This window comes from Dendrobates tinctorius, unplaced genomic scaffold (assembly GCF_039654945.1).
Source record: "Dendrobates tinctorius isolate UK_male_01 unplaced genomic scaffold, ASM3965494v1 ptg000073l, whole genome shotgun sequence".
In the NCBI taxonomy this organism is placed as follows: Eukaryota; Metazoa; Chordata; class Amphibia; order Anura; family Dendrobatidae; genus Dendrobates; species Dendrobates tinctorius.
The window spans coordinates 28,629,331-28,649,699 of NW_027361741.1; the positions used below are offsets into that span (position 1 = coordinate 28,629,331).

Genomic DNA, 20,369 nt, shown 5'->3' on the forward strand with positions numbered 1-20,369 from the left:
CTGGTGGTAAAAACTGTCACTGACCAAACACTAATAAAAATCTGATCCAAAACACTGATGACACTTGGACTGTTTTTTGCATACAACAAAGATCACTGATGTCTGAATGAGGCCTAACACATATAGACAAAAATTCCATAGGCTTCATGAGAAAGGCGTGTTTCCCCAAAACTTTGTGTGACATAGTCTCCAGTCTAGAAGTGACATTGATCTGAAATGGTTTCTCTAAGCTTATAAATGTACACTATTAATTGTCATACTGTCCGGAAACATGCTACTGAAGTGTAAGTTCTCTATTTATTTTGCATTTGCAAATGTGGCTGTGGAACATCTATGGAACTATTGTATATATTCTGATTTTCTCCCATATTGAAAGGTTAATTAACTTCTGTATTTGTCTGAGAAATAATTTGGTGTCATGAAAACAACGGGAAATAAATAAATGCTGTATTTATAATACTAAAAGTAATCAAGTGACTCTAATTTAGAGGTCAACCACAGCACATTGCAGTTGAACTTAAAATATTACAATAATATGAGTATTTACACCTACATTAGATGAACCAATTACAACGTATAAATGAATAGTCCACATCAATTTTACAGGCTCGAAAGTAAATGTATAAAATTGTAATTGAAAATGAAATTGTAATTTTTAATATTTCATTGTGAATTCTTTGCAGTGAATTAATGATCGTTTAAAGGGAACATGTCAGTCAGTTGTTGCTTAAAGGGAACATGTCTGTCAGTTCATGCATGCTTCCCAAACTAAGGGCAGAATGAATCGAAATCTTGCTGGAGACTACAGAAAGAGACGAGACTAGTCGGGCGCCGCCCCCAGTTAACTTCTCCCTGCTCTAAGTGATTGACAAATCTTTCCTGATGTACACATATAGGAAAGACCGGTGTGTTTCTGTACTAAATTAGGCTTGTCTCTGCCTATAATCCCTGGATGGATCTTCAAACTATAGTTTCTCTGAAATCTCTAGAATTTCAGAGAAAAACATAACCAGCTGCAGTCGTTCAGCCATCATGCTGTTGTGGTTTGGGCAGCATGAGCCAACTGATAGGTTCGCTTTAAGTCTGAAAACTATGGACATTACCAGACACCTGGTTTCTTTACTGCCGACTCTTTCACAGGCATTCATAGCAGATATCTTAAGTTACTACTAGTTTTTTGCACATTTTCACTCCACATTTGCCTTTATTAAGTGTAATACATGATCAACAGGACTGAGGTCATGTAATTATCTTGGCTATAACTGAACATATTGCTTTCACCATGTTTTTCTGATCATTGACCATCTACACTGAAAAGTAGCATCTAATTTGTTTTTAAGCAAATGGCTGTATGCAAAAAGATAATTTAGACAAGGAGTGCACAACTCCAGTCCTCAAGGGCCACCAACAGGTCATCTTTTCAGGATTTCCATAGTATTGCACATGTGATAATTTAATCACCTGGACAGGTGATGATTCCAACACCTTGTGCATTGCTAAGGAAATCCTGAAAACATGCACTGTTGGTGGTCTGGAGTTGTGTATCTTTGATTTAGACCAATATAACAAGCCCTTCAACAAGGGACCCAGTTCCGCGGTCAGTTATACATACCCAAGCCCTAACCACCACCACCATTCTTGACTAATTGGCTCATATGCAGTTACTTCTAAGCTTGACATTCATCTCTAACCATTCCAGAGCTGTACAGACTCATCTTATGCCTTATTTTTAAACTCTGGTTCCTTCCTGTTTTTGAGGCTTACCGAGGATTTACATCTTGTGGTAAACCCTTTTTATTTATTCTGGTAAAGTCTTCTCTTTATTGTTGACTTTGACACAAATACGTCTACCCCATAGTGGGAGATCTTGATCTGGTCAACTGTTTTTAAATTCTTTTTACCAAGGAAGAATTCTTCTGTCATTCACCACAGTTGTTTTCCACCTAATGTTGGCTTGCATCACTGGCAGAGACAACTCTGTAGACTTCATATTGAGTGGAAATGGAAGCAAATACCAAATGCAAACAAAAGAAATCTAATCTAAATCTGACTAGAGTTTTGAATGAAAATGGTTGTTATTCTCATTATGGTCATATATGTGCACTTCGATCTTAGGGTTATTTAATTTAGACTCAAATATTGAATTTAGCATCACTATTTTTATATACAGAATTTACACATACTGTACGTATATAAAGTATAAGCTTTATCATTACTGTATTTCATCGGCATTTCTTAAATGTCTCTTTTGTCCAAGAATGTCAGCTATGTGAAATGTTGGCTAGATGTTCATAACCACAATTGTCAGTGACCTCAGTGATGGATGGCCTTCATCACTCTCTCTCTTTTTAATGTCTTGTATAGTCTATTTTTTTTCTCTTTTCGCTCAGGATTAGTTAGACTTTCACATTCATCATTGTCACTGTGAAAACAAATATAATCTTAATGTCTTATAATACTAGATAAGAAATGCTTCTCCTTACCGATCCCCTATCCAGCCGGGATTGCAATGTGAACACTTCCCATTAAGATGGTTGCACGTATGTCCATCTTTGCAAGGTGGACATATTTTGGAGCACTCATCACCATAGAATCCATGGAAGCAAACTTGATCACACTTTGTCCCATTCCAGCCTGGTTCACATGCAATGCACCTACCATCCGCTATGGTACATGGCTGCTGTTCCTTACACTGACCACACCTAGAAGGGAGAGAAATCTGATGAAATCTGATGTTGGTTCATTCAGGTTCAACTCAACTAAAATACATAACAGAAAAAAAGTATTTGGGCAATTCAAGGGCATAAATATACAGTACCACAAGGGCTGAGTGCTATCTGATGTTTTATCGGATAGCATTAATATTATACTATGGGTCAGTGCAGATCTGCTATTTTTTTCTAATGACAATTCGGCATGAGAAAAAAAAAATGGCAGCATGCTGCAAAATGGTCCGGAATTTATATTACGTGCACCCATTGAAATCTGTGAATGCGTGTGAAACATCGGACTGCACTCAGATATCATAGAAGTGTAGTCGAACATTCGCGGACTCAAACGGAGAAATTAAGTTATCCATTAGTGATGCTCGGATGTTATCTGGGTATTGTACATGCTCGAGTAATACAGTAATACATATGTTCGATTCCCCACGACTGAATGATTGAGGATGTTTTTTAGGCAATCCCTAACAGCCGCGAATCATGCAGCTGCAGTGACTCGAACATATGTATTACTCGAGCACCTACGATAACCTGATAAGACCCGAGCATGCTTGGATAACACTATATACGAGCACGCACGCTCATAAATATTATCCGTCTTCTCCACACCTTCTAATCATGTCGTCCTGGGTATGACTGACGGCCTGCATTACAGAACTGCAAGATTAGAAAATCAGAGGCAGAACTAGTCTAGAGCAAGATATTTCTTGCCAGACTAGTCCTTCTTCATCTGCATACATAATGCTGCAGGATAAAAGTACTAACTTTAAATGGAACTGAGTTGCAAGATACTGTTTCTTACCTGGATTGGTGGGAATTTATGTTCAAGAACACACATAATTAGCAATTTACTGCACTGCTGATTATGGGTGTCATTTGCATTTGCTTACCCATTTGACCAATATTCCACCCAAAATGTAAAAAAAATCATCAACAGGTTGTTAAACTGCAATCCTACCATATTCTATATTTATATGTAACTAGGAAAGCTATATTCAGGGGGTGAAATAAGAATTGAAACTATCACCAACTTTCTAAGTAAATATATTTCTAAAGGTGCTTTTGTAGGGGAGTGAAGCAAGACGTCCACTGTAATGTCACCTCCCTTTATGAAGTGTTAATGTAAATATGTAATTATTCTTGGTACTGCTACACTTATAGTGCATTACCATTGTTTGCTTTATTGGTACTGCCACATCATATATGTGTTACCATGCTGTAAGATTGTAATATATTGTATTGTATAATGTTCTGCATATTTGTGTATAGATTAGGGTAAACTCGTGCATCCTTTGGGGTCAATAGAGGAGGGCATTAGTAGTATAGAGTTCCTAGATATTGGTAAATGTAGTTCTGTTGTAGGCCGCTAGATGGGGGCATACTAGCGGGCCTTGTAGGTATATCTTGTAGGAAGTTCATAGAGGGTTAATTGTAGGAGGAGCTGCTATTGGTTAAGTAAGTGTAGAATAGAGGAACAGGTTAGAAGGGCAAGGACGTATATATACATATATACACTCCTCAACATTGATATTGCAACAACAAAAAGGACAATTCGAGGAATTATGGAAATCAGATGATCAATCGATATGTTAATGATGAAAGCTTTTATAACAGTATTCTGGTATAAAAAGTTTTGAAAAGTCGCATAATTTGGACGCAACTCGTAGCTAAGTCAAGCACATCTCATCATCAAGACAATGTCAGTCTTGATGAATCGGGTCCAAAGGTTTCAAAACATGTCGATTTATTCCTTATTGAGTATGAGCGCCATGTGCAGAAATACATGCACTTACATGCTTTGGCTGCAATCAATGAGGTTATTGATGGTTGTATGGGGAATGTTCTGCCATGCTGAATACACATGGGCATGCAAAGCATCAAGATCCATTACTCGCATCTGCCTTTGCAATTGCCGACTAATGACGTACAATATCTGCTCAATGGGAGACAAGTCTGGAGACTCTGGAGGCCATGCAGTAGCGCAATCAATATGCGGCCTGACATTGTTGTGTTGAAAAACGGCACCTAAGACACTTTGGAAAAATGGCCATCCTACTGGTTCACAACCAAATCAATGTGATAGCATACCAAGGCATATAAGTAAAACACACAAAAATTGAATTTGGCTTGAGTTGGTATACATGCAGCATAAAAACGCATGGTCACATTGGCCATAAAACTTACAAAACCTAAAAAAGACAAAATGAGAAAACCCTGCTGTAATTAAATAAATAAAAAAAACCTATGAATTATTTAAATGCACTTTTGCTTTTTATTTTTTTTATTTTATTTTATATTTTTTACTTATTTAATTACAGCAGGGTTTTCTCATTTTGCCTTTTGTAGGTTTTGCAAGGCATATAAGTGCATGTTTCGGATGAACCTCATACCCGATACTGAATAAATTGAGATGTCTTGAATATTTAGCTTCTATTTTTTCGTCACCTGCATATCAGTAACATGTCTATCAGTCACGATTTTTCCCTCTCGGTACTGCAATTTCAATACTGTGGAGTGTGTAAATGTATATACAGTATCAGTGTATATATATATATATATATATATATATATACATATACATACACACACACATTATATATATATATATATATATATATATATATAAAGCTGTATTGTTTATAGTTAGAATACACTGTTTAGCTGCAATGGATGACAAGGAAGCTCCCTTTCATAGAATCATAGAATCATAGAGTTGGAAGGAACCTCCTGGGCCATCTGGTCCAACCCCCTGCTCAGAGCAGGATTCGCTAAATCATATTACAGATTGCTTCTCAGAAAATATTAACAGATTTAGAGCATGAAGAAAAATACTTGTAAAATATGGAAGCTGAAAATGATCTGAGATATTCATAACAGATGCAGGGAAGCCTAAATGTTACAACTACAAGAATAAAATCAAAGTTTGTACATCATAACATCAATCCATTAATTTATTAATTTAGTGAAAATATTTGTCAAATATCTTAGAATGTCCTTGTAATTCCTCAGATAACACAAACTGTCCATCCTTTGACTAAATAATTAAATGAGTAAAGTCTTCTTACCGCCTCCTGCAGCCCTGGCCATACAGTCCTGCTGGACATGGCTCACGGCAATATTTGCCCCTGTAGCCAGGCTCACAAGTGCAAGTTCCATCCACTTGATTACATTTCCCTTTGAAACACTGGCATACTCGTTCGCAGCGTGTTCCCCAAAGGCGGTCTCTGCACATGCAACGTCCCGTCAATTGATCACATGGTGAGTTGTTGCATGTGCACTGATTGTTACAGCTGCGCGCCCACCATCCTGGTTGACAGATGCACCTTCCTGTGGTTTGGTCACACTGTGAGTTGGAACTGCAGTAACAGGCAGTTGCACATTGAGGCCCCCACCAGTTCGGTTCACAAGTACATTTCCCAGTCTCTTGGTCACACTTGCCATGTTTACAGAGACAGGCATTCTCACAGTTGGGTCCCCATCGGTTTGGATTGCATGTGCATTGACCGCCTACATCATCACATTGTCCATGAGGATGGCAGGCACATTTTTCTTTGCAGTCTGGACCCCAGAACTGTCTTGGACATTCTAGAACAAAAAAAGATTTATATAATCTTAGACTTTATCCATTCTTAGTCTAAGTCTACACATCAGATGTAAGCTAATACAAAGACAGTTCTATATAGAAGAAAGTGTTTCTATGGAATTGCTCATAGATAATGTATTTAAAATGCCTGTAGAGTCCTAGGATGGAAGTTAACACCTCTTTAGATAAACTAATATTTCTATTTCATTTTTTCTGTTTGAATAAAGAATCTTTTAGGAGTAAACGAGGGGTGTTCAATAACTTTAAACCAGCAAGTTCTGTTAGTGTTAGAGAATTGAACCTTTCTTTGCAGGTTGAGGTTGAGACTAATCTGGACATGCAATGAAGTAATATTTAGTGTGCACACTGTTAACGAGTGAGGTGCTGGTGGAACGGGCTGTAAAGCCCTCGACTCAAGACGATTACTGCAGCAAGGCGCGGGAGCGCCGCGATCCAAGCCCTCAAGACCAGCAGGTCACCCATCAACCTTTCCTTACCACCATTCAGCAACCTCATGGTGGATCCCACTGGGAAATTTCTCCCTTTTCCTTAACACTAATGTAATAACTTGCTCTGCTTCCTTCAGAAAAAAGCGACTTAATGATTAAGACCTGGGATGGGTCAAAACGTTTGTTATAATTTGTAGTCGTCTTTCTGTACCACCATTTGACTTGCTCCCATTTTTGGTTTTCTTTGTGAATGGACTTGAATAAAAGTTTTTCACCATAAACCCCAGACTGTGTGGTGAATTCTAATCTGGACATGCAACAGACACAGTAGAAGCTCCGTCTGATGAAAGCACTGGAAGTGACAGGAAGACAAGTGCAGTACTGTGTGGCTCTACGAAGAAAGTGAGGGATTTGGAGCTTTGTTTCGTATTTAAATTCCTTACAAAGGAAGAAAAGAAGCCTAAAGAAGTCCATGAAAGGATGATTGAACTATACCAAGCCACCAATGATGCACAGCCAACTGGGAAATATGTAAAAAAAATAAATAAATAACCAAGCTAATTTTTTTTGCTGCCCTTTGCATTACAGTCTTGTGTTACTTTGTAGCAACTGATGTACTACCAATTTATTAAATAAATAAATGGTCGGGAACGCTGCGCAGGACGCCGTAAGGTAAGAAAAACACGATTTTTTATTATTTTTAACATTAGATATTTTTACTACTGATGCTGCATAGGCAGCCTCAATAGTAAAAAGTTTGCCACACTAGTCAAACACTATGTTTGACGAGTGTGACCAACCTGTCAATCAGTTTGCCGAGCGATGCTACAGATCGCTTGGAAAACGCTAGCATTCTGCAAGCTAATTACGCTTGCAAATCGCTAGTTTTTCCGCGGGAAATAGGCGGAAATTAAAATGCAATTTGCTTGCATATTTCCAGTGGAATGGAATTCAGGAATTCCCGTGGAAATTTCCGCTGCAATTCTGCAACGTGTGCACATAGCCTTATAGTTTAGGAACAAGTAACTTGAGACCCTTGTCCTAATGATCAGTGTGAGTCTCAATGTGCATCTCTTAATTGGAATCTGTCAGCAGGTTTTTGCTATGTAATCTGATAGGAACATGATGTAGAGACATAGACCCTGCTTCCAGTGATGTAATGCTTAGTTTTCTGGGTACAATAGGTGTGACAGAATCACAGTTTACTCTGCCGCAGATCTAGCAGAGCTCAGATTGCCCACTCCACTTATTAGCAGCTTTCTGTGTGCACTGACAGAAAGCTGATAATCGTGATGGGGATGTGGTTGGACCAGGAGGCATGAGACACCTAGTCCTCTAGTGATAATCTCCTGCTGATAAAACACTGATTTTACTGGAACAGCAAAACACAGCATAGTAAGTAACACATTGCTATATTCGTCGTCTCTGCAGCTACATCATGCCGTTCTCAGATTATATAATAAAAACATGATGACAGATTCCATTCAATAAATCAAATATATACAACAACTATCCTATGGGAAAACTTATGTAACATGCTGTCAGCTCCAACGGAGCCACGCTACAAAAATAAGACAGGTGCATGGTTAATACTAAGCATACACGAAAATATATAATTCAGCACTTATTTTTATGAGATCAATATATAAGTGATCAAACATTGCTTACTTGTTTCACAATTGGCACCAAAGTAGCCGTGACGACATCGACATTCATTTGGCCGGACACAGACTTCATTTTCTTTACAGGTAAAGTTGCCTTCACATATTGCTAGGAATCAATTAACAGTGCAATTGCGTTAAAAAGAGTCAACAAAGTCAATAAATACACAAAATCATTCCACAAATATTGAGTATAATGGACATTAATTATGGTCCTCACACGAGGACAGTCGGCATCTTTCCTTAAATTGACTTTTTTTGGGACAACACACCAAGAACGTAATAAGATGAGCTTGATGGAACGATGATTCTTCTTACTTGGGCTCTGCTCACAACTAAGCTGTTTATTTCAGTTACACTGATCATAATGAAAATGATGACAACACCTGATCCATCCCACAGCGCATACCAGGGGAACTCAACGGCTATACCGTATTCTGTCGGGTTTCCATTTTGGTGACTGTCACTTTACTGGAGAAGTAAAGACCTTGGTGGTTCTGAACTGGGCCTCCAACTCAGACGTGGGGACAATATATAAATATTAATCCTTATGATGTTATCCGTGAATATTTTATTTGGGAAAAGAAAAGAACAGTGAAAATAGGAACAAACAGCTACAAAAAGATGATGAAAGCAAATAATATTACAAGGCAACAAGTATTACATACTGGAATATTGGATAGTAGTACAGAGAAGCAACTTTATACGAACTGCACTAAGTAGACAAACATAGTCCAAAATAGGCAGAGTAATAGGACAAATAGGGAGTAAAAGAAAATAAAATCATTAGCTCCTTAATGCATGGATAAGCTTATGGTGAAAACAAAGGAATAATGTGACAGTACGGTAAGGAGGTCACATACAATCTTGTATGGCTCAGCTAAGCAATTTTTATCTCAAGAGACACAGATGTTACTTAACAGTTGACCTGGCTAATATCACGGATGGATGTCACATAAAAATGAGATCTTTATATCCAACATTGGCTAGAGATGAAACATTCTAGCACATTTTTCCAATCAGTTTCTTGAAAAGGGATGCTGTAATCTTGGTGATGGAGATGCCTGTTTTAAATTTTAATATTAATGTACATTTTATGCCCTTTTTTTAAAAAGTAAATTAATGGACATGATTGACATGTTAGGGGACTCCGACTAAGGCTATGTTTATATGGTTTACCTAATTTATCTGATGTGACCGGCTATGTGGCTCCAGCCATAATCTTGTTTTTTTTACTTAAATTTTAATATTAATGTATATTTTCTGCCATTTTTTTGCTTTTATTTTTTAAAACAGGACATGATGAACCTCACAAGACTTTCACTAAGGTCGTGGTCACACTAGCGTATGGCATCAGATGCAATATGCTAATGACCCTCGGCTCCTGCTCTGCTGCAAGCAGGAGCCAAGTGTCATACTACTATGCGTTGAGCCTCTCGCAAAGAGAGGATCCTAGCACAGCTGTGGAGGAGGTGGAGAAAGTAATTTCTCCATTTCCTCCACTGCTGGTGTCAGCGTATAGTATATCACACCGCACTCAGATGATATCCAACTGATGTACGCTGTGTCACTCTCACCCATAAACTTATATGGCTGGGGTCACATTACCGTAGAATATGGACAAGTGCTATGCAAGAAAACATCGGCATGCGAAAACAATCGCAGCATGCTGCGATTGGCACTGAGACTCGGCCGAGTCTCGTCTCACTCACACCCACATAAATGTATGGATGCGAGGAACACAACACACAGCACTTGGATATCATCCGAGTGCGGTGCAATATACGCCGACGCCGGCAGTGGAGGAGATGGAGAAGTTACTTTCTCCGCCTCCTCCGCAGCTGTGCTCCAATCCTCTCTGTGCGAGAGGATCGGCGCACAGTAGCATGACACTCGGCTCCCGCTCACAGCAGAGCAGGAGCCGAGGGTCATTAGCATAACGCTAGTGTGACTCCGGCCTATGGGTGTGAGTGAGCCAAGTCACACTTGCATGCCGATAAATAAAATAATAATTGCAGAAGTGAGCTGTCCCATAGATTAACACCGGACCAAGTGCATAGTACTCGTTCGTATTCTACGGTAGTGTGACCCCGACCTACAGCTATGTTCACATGGTCCAGTTAATTTATTGGCTGTGACTGGCTTCGCATGCGTGCCCATCCATACACAGGACAGACGTAGGAGATGCCGTCTATTCACATTCTATAGTCTGGTCTGTAAATTGGACCAGACAAGCGCACGTTGTGGTTTTGTTCATGGGGACCCGAGGTCAGAGCGAAAAATAGCCCAAGTGAACAAGCACCAAGTTTGTACAGCACACAGACAAGAAATATGTTTGGGGGGGACTCAGGATAAGAATAAGCATTAGCTTGTTGCAATGTTCGGAGTTCCGGTGGGAGAGAGATAATTTTCCAGCTCTGGTACCCAAAGGTAACTTTGGAATAAAGTTTGTGTCGGGTACTAGAACCCGAACTTCCACGGGTTCCCTCATCCCTACCTGCCACTAGTTTTCTTGGAGATCTGATCATCCACACATGGTCTGCACCTTCTGAACTGATATCAATAGTTCTTGTGGCTAAAAAGCCTATGAATGGAGAAAGTATATTCAATAATAGTTTGAATATTTCATTAGAGTAGGCAAAATTTTGCAGAAACAAATTTGTATTAATGTAATTAAAATGTGATGGCTCAATGGCACCATAGGGAATTTCACAAGTATCCTGCCAAGAGTCCATAGCCTGCTGTTTGTCTGGGAAATCAATGAGTTCTTATGAATAAACAACAACATTCATGCAGATAATGAAAAATGAGAGGATAAAAAAGAAAATGCACAGCACTAAAGATAAAAATGCCTATGTGTGTTTTATTAAGATTAAATATTTTCTCTATGATATTGTCACTTTCTGACCATATAGGAATCAAATGTGTTATATATAAATCAATTAGAAATCAAATTTAGTGTATACAGTGGGGAAAATAAGTATGTAATACACTGCCGAATTTGCAAGTTTTCCCACCTACAAAGAATGGAGAGGTCTGTGATTTTTATCATAGTTACTCTTCAACTGTGTAAGGCAGAATCTTTAAAAAAAAATCCAGAAAATCACATTGTATGACTTTTACATAATTAATTTACATTTTATTGCATGAAATATTGTAAATATTTGATACAATAGAAAAACAAAACTTAATATTTGGTACAGAAACCTTTATTTCCAATTACAGAAGTCAGTTGTTTCCTGTAAAAAATTATGTAAAAATCATACAATGTGATTTTCTGGATTTCTTTTTAGATTCTGTCTCTCACAGTTGAAGTTGTACCTACGATAAAAATTACAGACCTCTCCATTCTTTGTAGGTGGGAAAACTTGCAAAATTGGCAGCGAATCAAATACTTATTTTTCAAACTGTATGATATCCTCATATATGTAATTGTTAAAATCATATTTTGCCCACTTCTTGTTTGACCCTTTTACTGCCAAAGCAAGTTTTATAGTTTTGACAAATGCATAACGAATAATTATAAACTTAAATGAAATATAAAATTATAAATTAAGTTTAATGATAAAATTAAAAAATCAGCATCTCATTTTTTACCATCAGTGTTTCATGAGTTTTTTTTCCCAACAGTCAGAGATAGACGGCCAGCAGTAGGATGTAACTAGGACGGCATCTGACTGCATATACTTGAATGGATGAGCTCTATCTGTGACTACGATTGAAAATGAAAGTCTCCTTATATTCTTGTGAAGAAGCTAGCCCACAAAACAAGGAAATTGCTACTTAGTCGTACTTGAAGAATAGAATGATGGAGAATAGAATGTATTAAATACACAACCAGAAGGAACTTGTGCCTTGCGCGATACTTGTCGTAAACGTCCTATGAGCACAAAAAAGAGGCAAATTACAGTGCATAACGCAGCAACTTGGACTCATTACATAGGAATATCATCAACCTTAGATTTGGCAATTTAACACTGGTGGTTCAGGAAAGGAAATTGCCTCACTGATTGACTTGGACCTACTCAGCATCCGGATATTAACGATCTGCCAGAAGAGCAATTTGTAGCACGATAAAATGAATCTAATGTGCTACTATTGTACGGGAATATTCAAGTCCCAAATATTTCATCAGAAATGAGACTTCTAGTAGAAAATGCTAAATAAATATATGCTGGATAATTTTTACTTAATAGGTATGTAAATGTGCCATATGAATACATTGGGGAATGTAAAATGCCAATTCGGTGCACTATAAAATGAGAGCCTGGGCAACAGACCACCGATAGTGTCCCTATTTCATGCAGCCATACTATAGTGTTATATTGTCCATTTTATAAGAGGATAATCAGAAGAGCATGAAACAAGGGGTGATCATAGCAGGTGATAGATGTCTGGATGAGGGTAATGGTTAACGAATCTCCTGCTGCTCCATTCTGCAAACAAAACTTGGCTTTTTTAACCCTTTTTAGCAAATGAATGTCTATGGCTGTAGGTTATTATAATGAAACCAACTGCACTGTACTCAACTTCCCTAGATCCATCGGAAAATCTCCGCTGTCGCTTCCGATGTCTGCAATCGGGTGAGTCATTGACCTCACGTCGACAGCCAATCATTGAGCTCAGTGGGTCTGCCACTGTAGACAGACACCCCCTTTAAAGTCATTGAATGTACTAAGTAGCTACTGCTTAGACGAGATAACATCAGTGTTGCAGCTAATGCCAAATACCGGAAGGGGCAGAGACTCGCCTGTGGTCCTGCAGAAGGTGAATACAGGGTGGTTTCTTGTGCTATAATATCCTGAACCTTTATTATAACCATTTGTTATAATATCCTTCATTTACTGGAAGGGAGCAACCCCTTTAAAGACCTGGACTTTTTTAGTTTTTTACACTTTTAATTTTTCCTTCTCTTCTTCCAAGAGCCATAACTTTTTTTCTACCTACACAGCTAAAATGGCCTTTAGAATAAACTTCAGGCTGTTCTACATAGAAGGTAAGTCTATGAGGCAGTTGTAATGGTGCACTTAGACAAGTAGACAACTGGTGAACAAACAAGGAGCACTGATGGTGAGAACTCAGCATGTCTAAATGCAGGGCCGGCGTCACCACCCTGTGCACCCGTTCAAGTGCTAGGACCTGGACGAACAGGGTGGGGGGTATTCGCTGTCAGGGACACCAGCACAGTATGGGTTCATGAGTCAGGGGGAGCCCGATGCCAGCACTGGCACCAGCCCATTAATCATATATATGAGGTCCATTATATTATATGGAGCATTATTTGAAGCCCATTATTACTCCAAAGACATACTGATAAGGAATCTAGATTGTGAGCCCCAATGGGGACAGGGTCAATAATGTCTGAAAAGTGCTGTGGAATTAATGGAACTATATAAATGAGTAAAATAAATAAATAATAAAAAAATAAAAAATATTCTGCATGGAGCATATGGGGCCCATTACACTGTATGGAGCAATATATGGGTCCCATTATACTGTATGGCGCAATATATGGGGCCCATTATTCTGTATGAATGCCAGCGCTGGCATCATGCCTCCTCAAATATTCACCTCTCCCCGTTTCCCCCAGCTCCGGTATCTTCAGTATCTTCTAACTCTCTGATGTCTCAGGGCACAGGGCGCGATGACATCACTACAGCACGCCCGCTGCCGAACAGTGCAGAGAGTCAGAAGAGGAGAGAGGAGCTATGGGAAATGAGGAGAGGTGAGTATTTCATTATTTATTTTTTTATGTATGGAGCACTATATGGGGCTCATTTAACTGTATGGAGCACTATATGCGGTCATTATTCTGTACGGATTAATATGTGAGGTCATTATACTATATGGAGAATTATATGGGGCCATTATACTGTATAGAGCATTATATGAAGCCATTATATACTATATAGAGCAATATGTGGGGCCCATTATCCTTTATGGAGCATTATATGGAGTCCATTATTCTGTATTGAGCATTATATGGGGCCCATTATACAATATAGAACAATATATGAGGACTATTATTCTTAATGAGCATAATATGGAGCCAATATACTGTATGAAGCATTATATGGGGCCTGATATACTGTATGGACGGTGTAATAGTGTATGGAGCACTATATACGGCCCATAATACTGTATGGCAGACTATGTGGTACCCCTAATACTGTATGTAGGACTATTTGGTGCCCATAATACAGTATGGAAGACTGTGGTGCCCATAATACCATATGGAAAACTATGTGGTGCCCTTAATATTGTATGGAGGGCTATGTGGTGCCCATAATACTGTTTGTAGGACTATGTGATGCCCATAACACTGTGTGGAGGACTATGTGGTGCCCATAATACTGTATGGAGGACTATGTGGTGCCCATAATACTGTATGTAGGACTATGTGGTGCCCATTATACTGTGAGGAGGACTATGTGGTCCCCATAATACTGTATGGAGGACTATGTGGTGCCCATAATACTGCAAGGATGTGGTGCCCATAATACTGCATGGAGGACTCTGAAGTCCGGTCTAAAATTAAAAGTCTGCAGTCACTCTTCTGGACTGCAGACCTCTAAATCCCACAGCGCACGCACTGTGAGCTGCAAGGATTTGCAGATTTCTGAGCTATTGAAGAATTTACAATAGATATCACTCATGTAATTTAAGAAGTAAGTGAAATCTTTGGCACTGTATTATACCTATATTATAGTTAAAGGAGCCCACTGAGATGATTTCACCCAGGGCCCTCAAAAACCTGGTGCCGGCCCTGTCTAAATGTATCACAATACACTTATGGATCTTATGGCCAGACTGGCTCCGGTCTGCAAATTCCCCAAAGCATTAATATGCTGATAATAAATATACTATTATAATAAAGAGAACATTGGAAGACAAGTAAAGTTCATCAACTATTCATATTTCCAATCACTGCGTATAGGATAAGTAGCGACAATGCTTGAAGGGAATATAGGTTTCAGATTTTGTGGAACAAGAACCATGATAAAACATCTGTTGAGGAGGTCAAATAAAACAGCTACGTAGTAACTGGATAACATTATTATCTGACAGCCCTCTTGATCTCTCCAATGACTTTCAAGAAGGATTTGGAATTACAGCGGATTAATTATTCATTCTACATGCACTATTTATTAATTTTTTTTCTTACTTGACATATTCTTGTAGGCAGTATTAACCTGAGGTGTAATTCCAAGGATACGCTAGCACTTTTAAAAGGAATATCTCCACATTTACCAGCCATCTGTCTAACAAAAATTTGTTACATATAAATTGCATTGATTACTGAAATTAAAAGAGTTCCCCAGGAATGGAAAAAAATGGATAAATAAAAGAAATGTAATTATAAAGAAATTCCAAATATCTTTAATTAGCAAATCACATTTATTGTGTCTAGAGAGATAATCACATTAAAATGGTTGCAGGACATTAAAATGGTTGCAGTCTTGTTACACAGACAAAAATATGCCCTAGAATGTTCATGGGACAGCTCGATTACTGTGAGCTGGAGATAACCCATTTTACATATTGTCAGCTATCCCCAGGTCAAAGCAGCCACTCAGCATTCAGAAATACAGGGTGGACAGCAGTGTGAGCAGTCTCTTCTTACCTCAGTATTCTTGGTATCTCCAGTATTAGATGAGGCAAGGTGAACTGCAGAGTGAACAGTTTCTTCTAACCACAGCACCCGTGGTATCTTCATTATTAGAACAGTAAGTCAGAGTGAAAATGAATGAACTCTTCTTATCTCAGCACCTCAGGAATCTCCAGTATTAGATCAGAAAGATAGGGTGGACAGTGGCCTCTTCTTACTTCCATACCTTTAGTACATTCAGTATTAGATTAGATTTGAAGGATAAAGGGGCAGCAGTGTGAGCAGAAATGTAGAAGTCCAGTTCAAGGTAATAAAATCTTCAACTTTGAGTAAGGCTGGAGTCACACATAGCGACTTACCAGCGAAACCGACACCGATATCAAGGTGTCAGGATCGCTGGTAAGTCGCTATGTGATCGCTGGTGAGCTGTTACACAGACAGCTTCACCAGCGATCAGCACAGCGATGCCGAGCGCCCGGCATCGCTTGCCATCCCTGTAAAAAATAGAATTAAAATAAAAAATATTGTTATTCTCACCTTCCGACGTCCCGCGCAGCATTCCTCTCTCCACGCTCTGGTCCCAGTGATCCTTTGCGAGAATGACCGCGAGAGTCACGGTCTCGCGGGAGCGCGAAGTCTCACGGTCATTCGTGCAAAGGATCACTGGGACCGGAGCGTGGAGAGAGGAATGCTGCGCGGGACGTCGGAAGGTGAGAATAACAATATTTTTTATTTTAATTCTATTTTTTACAGCTGATCGCTGGTCTCCCGCCTGTCACACGTAGCGATGCGTGCTGGCCAGCGGGAGCCCAGCGACCAAAAAAATGTCCAGAGGTTTCTTACAGCGATCAGTGATACTGGCAGGGGGGCCGATCGCTGATCGCTGTCACACACAGCGATCTCGCTGGTGAGATCGCTGTTACGTCACAAAAGTTGTGACTCAGCAGCGATATCGCTAGCGAGATTGCTGTGTGTGACTCCCGCTTAAGTGCGCTAAGAGCAGCAGAAATGCTTACATATTCCCATCTATGGCCTAATGATGTATGTGGATATGTTATAATCACATACAACTAAAGCTGAAGATTTCATACCGTTGACCTGGATTTCTTTTACTACATTCTGATCATCATCGTTGATGGCAGTAACATTTATTCCATGTTCCAGAGAAACTAGGCAACTGCGGTGAATCTCTTTTTACCTTTTTTCCAAGCAGTGTGAGCAGACACTGTTTACCTCAGCACCCCTGGTCTTTCCTGCATTAGATAAGAGATATGGTGTGCAGCAGGTTGCGCAGACTTTTCTTATTTTAGCACCCATGGTATCTTTTGTTATAGATAAGAAACATGGTAGACAGCAGTGTGAGCAGCCTCTTCTTTCCTCGGCACTTGTTATCTTCAGTATTAGATCAGAAAGACAGGATGGACAGCATGGTGAGCATTCTCTTCTTACCTCAGAATTCTAGGTAATTTCAGTATTACATCAGAAAGACAGGGTGGACAGCAACGTGAGCATCTTCATCTTACCTTAGCACCGCTGGCATTTCCAGTATTAAATCACAAATACAACAGTACAAACATCCTCTTCTATACTCAGCACTACAAGAATCTCCAGAAAGACAAGGTGGACAGTAGTGTGGGCAGCCTCTTCTTAACTCAACACTCCTGGTATATCTGATATTTGACAAAATTGACAGGATGGACAGCAGTGTGAGCAGCCTCTTCTTACTTAGGCACTCCTGGTATTTCCAGTATTACAGCAGACAGACAAGGCAGACAGCAGTGTGAGCAGTCTCTTCTTACCTCAACACTCCTGGTATATCTGATATTTGATAAAATTGACAGGATGGACAGCAGTGTGATCAGCCTCTTCTTACTTAGGCACTCTTGGTATCTCCAGTATTACAGCAGACAGACAGGGCAGACAGCAGTGTGAGCAGTCTCTTCTTACCTCAACACTCCTGGTATATCTGATATTTGATAAAATTGACAGGATGGACAGCAGTGTGAGCAGCCTCTTCTTACTTAGGCACTCTTGGTATCTCCAGTATTAGAGCAGATAGACAAGGCAGACAGCAGTGTGAGCAGTCTCTTCTTACCTCAGCACTCTTGGTATCTTCAGTATTAGATGACAAAGACAGGTGAACAGCAGTGAGAACATACATCAGCACTCCTGCCCCCTCCAGTATTAGATCAGAAATATAGAATGGACAGCAATGTCAGGAGCCACTTCTTACCTTTTTGTAACTTTTGTATTTTCAGTTTCAGATTACAAACACAGTGTGATCCGCAGTGAAATAGCATCTTATTACCTCAGAACATCTTGTATCTCCAGTATTAGAACAGAAAGACAGAGTGGACAGAAGTGTGAATAGTTCTTATCTCAGCACCCTTAGTATATTCAGTATTAAGTCAGAAAGGCAGGATGGACAGCAAGGTAAGCGGTCTTTTCTTAGTCTCTGCAACCCCAATTTTTACATATTAGATCAGAATATCCTACTCATAAATGGAGGGGCTAAAGAATCCTACTGCACAGACACCTGTCCTAATACATTCTAGGGCAGGTTTCTGTAAGTGTAACAAGATGGCGGTCACTTAATTAACTCTAGTGATTACCTCTGTAATTCAAAATATGCGTGTTACTAATTAAAGGCTTTTAAGAATTTATCTACATTTATTTTCTTTTTCTCTTCCAAGAGAACCCACTTAAGTGACTTCTATATAACATATAGAAAAAGCAAGAAAATGAAAGTAATACCCAACTACTTTAACATAATTTAATTTTAGGATAACATAAATTAATAGTTAACACTTACTGATACACAGTGCTGGTTTTTATTACAAATTTTATACATAACTGTGGCCACTTCAAACAAGACAATCTATCATTTTTTTAAAAAACAGAAAACATCTTAAGAGTTCGCTCACACTGCCGCATAAGGCTAGCTTCACAATAGCGTTTATTCCATGCAGCACACGGCGCCGCTAAGCCCCGCCCCTGCCGGCTCCCTGCCCGCCCCATCCGGTCATCGCCGCCTACTATCGCACATGGACGCATGCAATCTGCACACCCTATCTTTAGCATAGGGTGCTCTGATCGTGCGCTGGCTGTGCGCTTGTAGGATTTTAGCGTGCGCTGCGCACTTTTAAAGGTGCGGCCGTGTGCGCCGAACGCAGCATGTTGCATTTTGGCGTGCTCGGCGCACCTTCAAGAGTGCGCAGCGCACGCTAAAATCCTACTAGCGCACGGCCAGCGCACGATCTGCGCACCCTATGCTAAAGATAGGGTGTGCAGATCGCATGCGTCCATGTGCGATAGTAGGCGGCGATGACCGGATGAGGCGGGCAGGGAGCCGGCAGGGGGCGGGGCTTAGCGGCGCCGTGCACTGCATGGAATAAACGCTAGTGTGAAACTAGCCTAACATGGCCAAGTGCTATCCGATGTTTCATTGGATCGCACTTGTCCCAATATACAATGGGGCAGTGCAGATCTGCGATTGTTTTCTCATGCCACTTCAGATCACGCGCATTCATACAAGTCTATGGGTGTGTATGGAACATCAGGCTGCATTTGGATGACATCCGAGTGCAATCCAATGTATGCGCAAAGAGACAATGGAGAAATTGTCTCCAACTTGTCTCCATATTCTCCGCACCCATGCTACGATTCTCTCACGAGACACTCAGCTCAAACTCTGACGTAGCATTAGCATAATCATCCTGATTCTCTTGCATGAGAGAATCTATGTCAGTGTTAGAGTAGCCTAATGCAAAATCCGAGGAACAGGTTTCTGCAAGCAAATACATCCTCTGTAACCCATATAGCTACTTCTTTCTACTTTAGCCAGCTATTCTGCCGACTATCTTCAAGAGCAAAACGCATGATAAAATCAAAATTCCTCCCTTCAGCTCAATCACATTACTACATTGCGCAGAAAGACAGTTGGGTCAGGCTCTTTCACTTGCTTATTGTCGTACTCTTCTGCTCACTTTTTTCCAGTTCTCAGCACATCACTAGAATTGCTTTTTCCAATACACCAATATAAGTTTAGGCTTACCTATAGGACATTCTTCTCCAAGCTGCTTCCACCCTGCACAGCAGGCAAAACTTGAACCACTGTATTTTGAAAAGAGAAGAAAAAATACTGTAAAAACAGTAAAGAAAAACACATTTATTTGCACAATATACAAAAAATGGATTTAAATTCAGTATATGCGGATTTAAAGTTGGATTTAAGTATTTTCTTATATTTCTGCACGGGGCAGCTCCTCCATTATTCTACTTAAACATTTAGGAATAAACTGATAACTGGGTGTTACCCATCCCTATGTCAAGAGGCTGTGATTG

At 39.7% G+C, this 20,369-nt stretch overlaps 1 protein-coding gene across 1 annotated transcript in view; it reads right to left on the reverse strand.

The window, feature by feature from the left end:
• SCARF2 (scavenger receptor class F member 2) overlaps positions 1–20,369 on the reverse strand; it is a 299,967-nt gene that overhangs the window by 138,266 nt on the left and 141,332 nt on the right. The window contains exons 2-5 of the mRNA XM_073582707.1: positions 20,080–20,138; positions 8,424–8,525; positions 5,789–6,308; positions 2,484–2,702 (exon numbers count right to left, since the gene is read on the reverse strand). Coding sequence (XP_073438808.1) covers positions 2,484–2,702; positions 5,789–6,308; positions 8,424–8,525; positions 20,080–20,138 — 900 coding nt within the window. The remainder of the gene's footprint in view (positions 1–2,483; positions 2,703–5,788; positions 6,309–8,423; positions 8,526–20,079; positions 20,139–20,369) is intronic.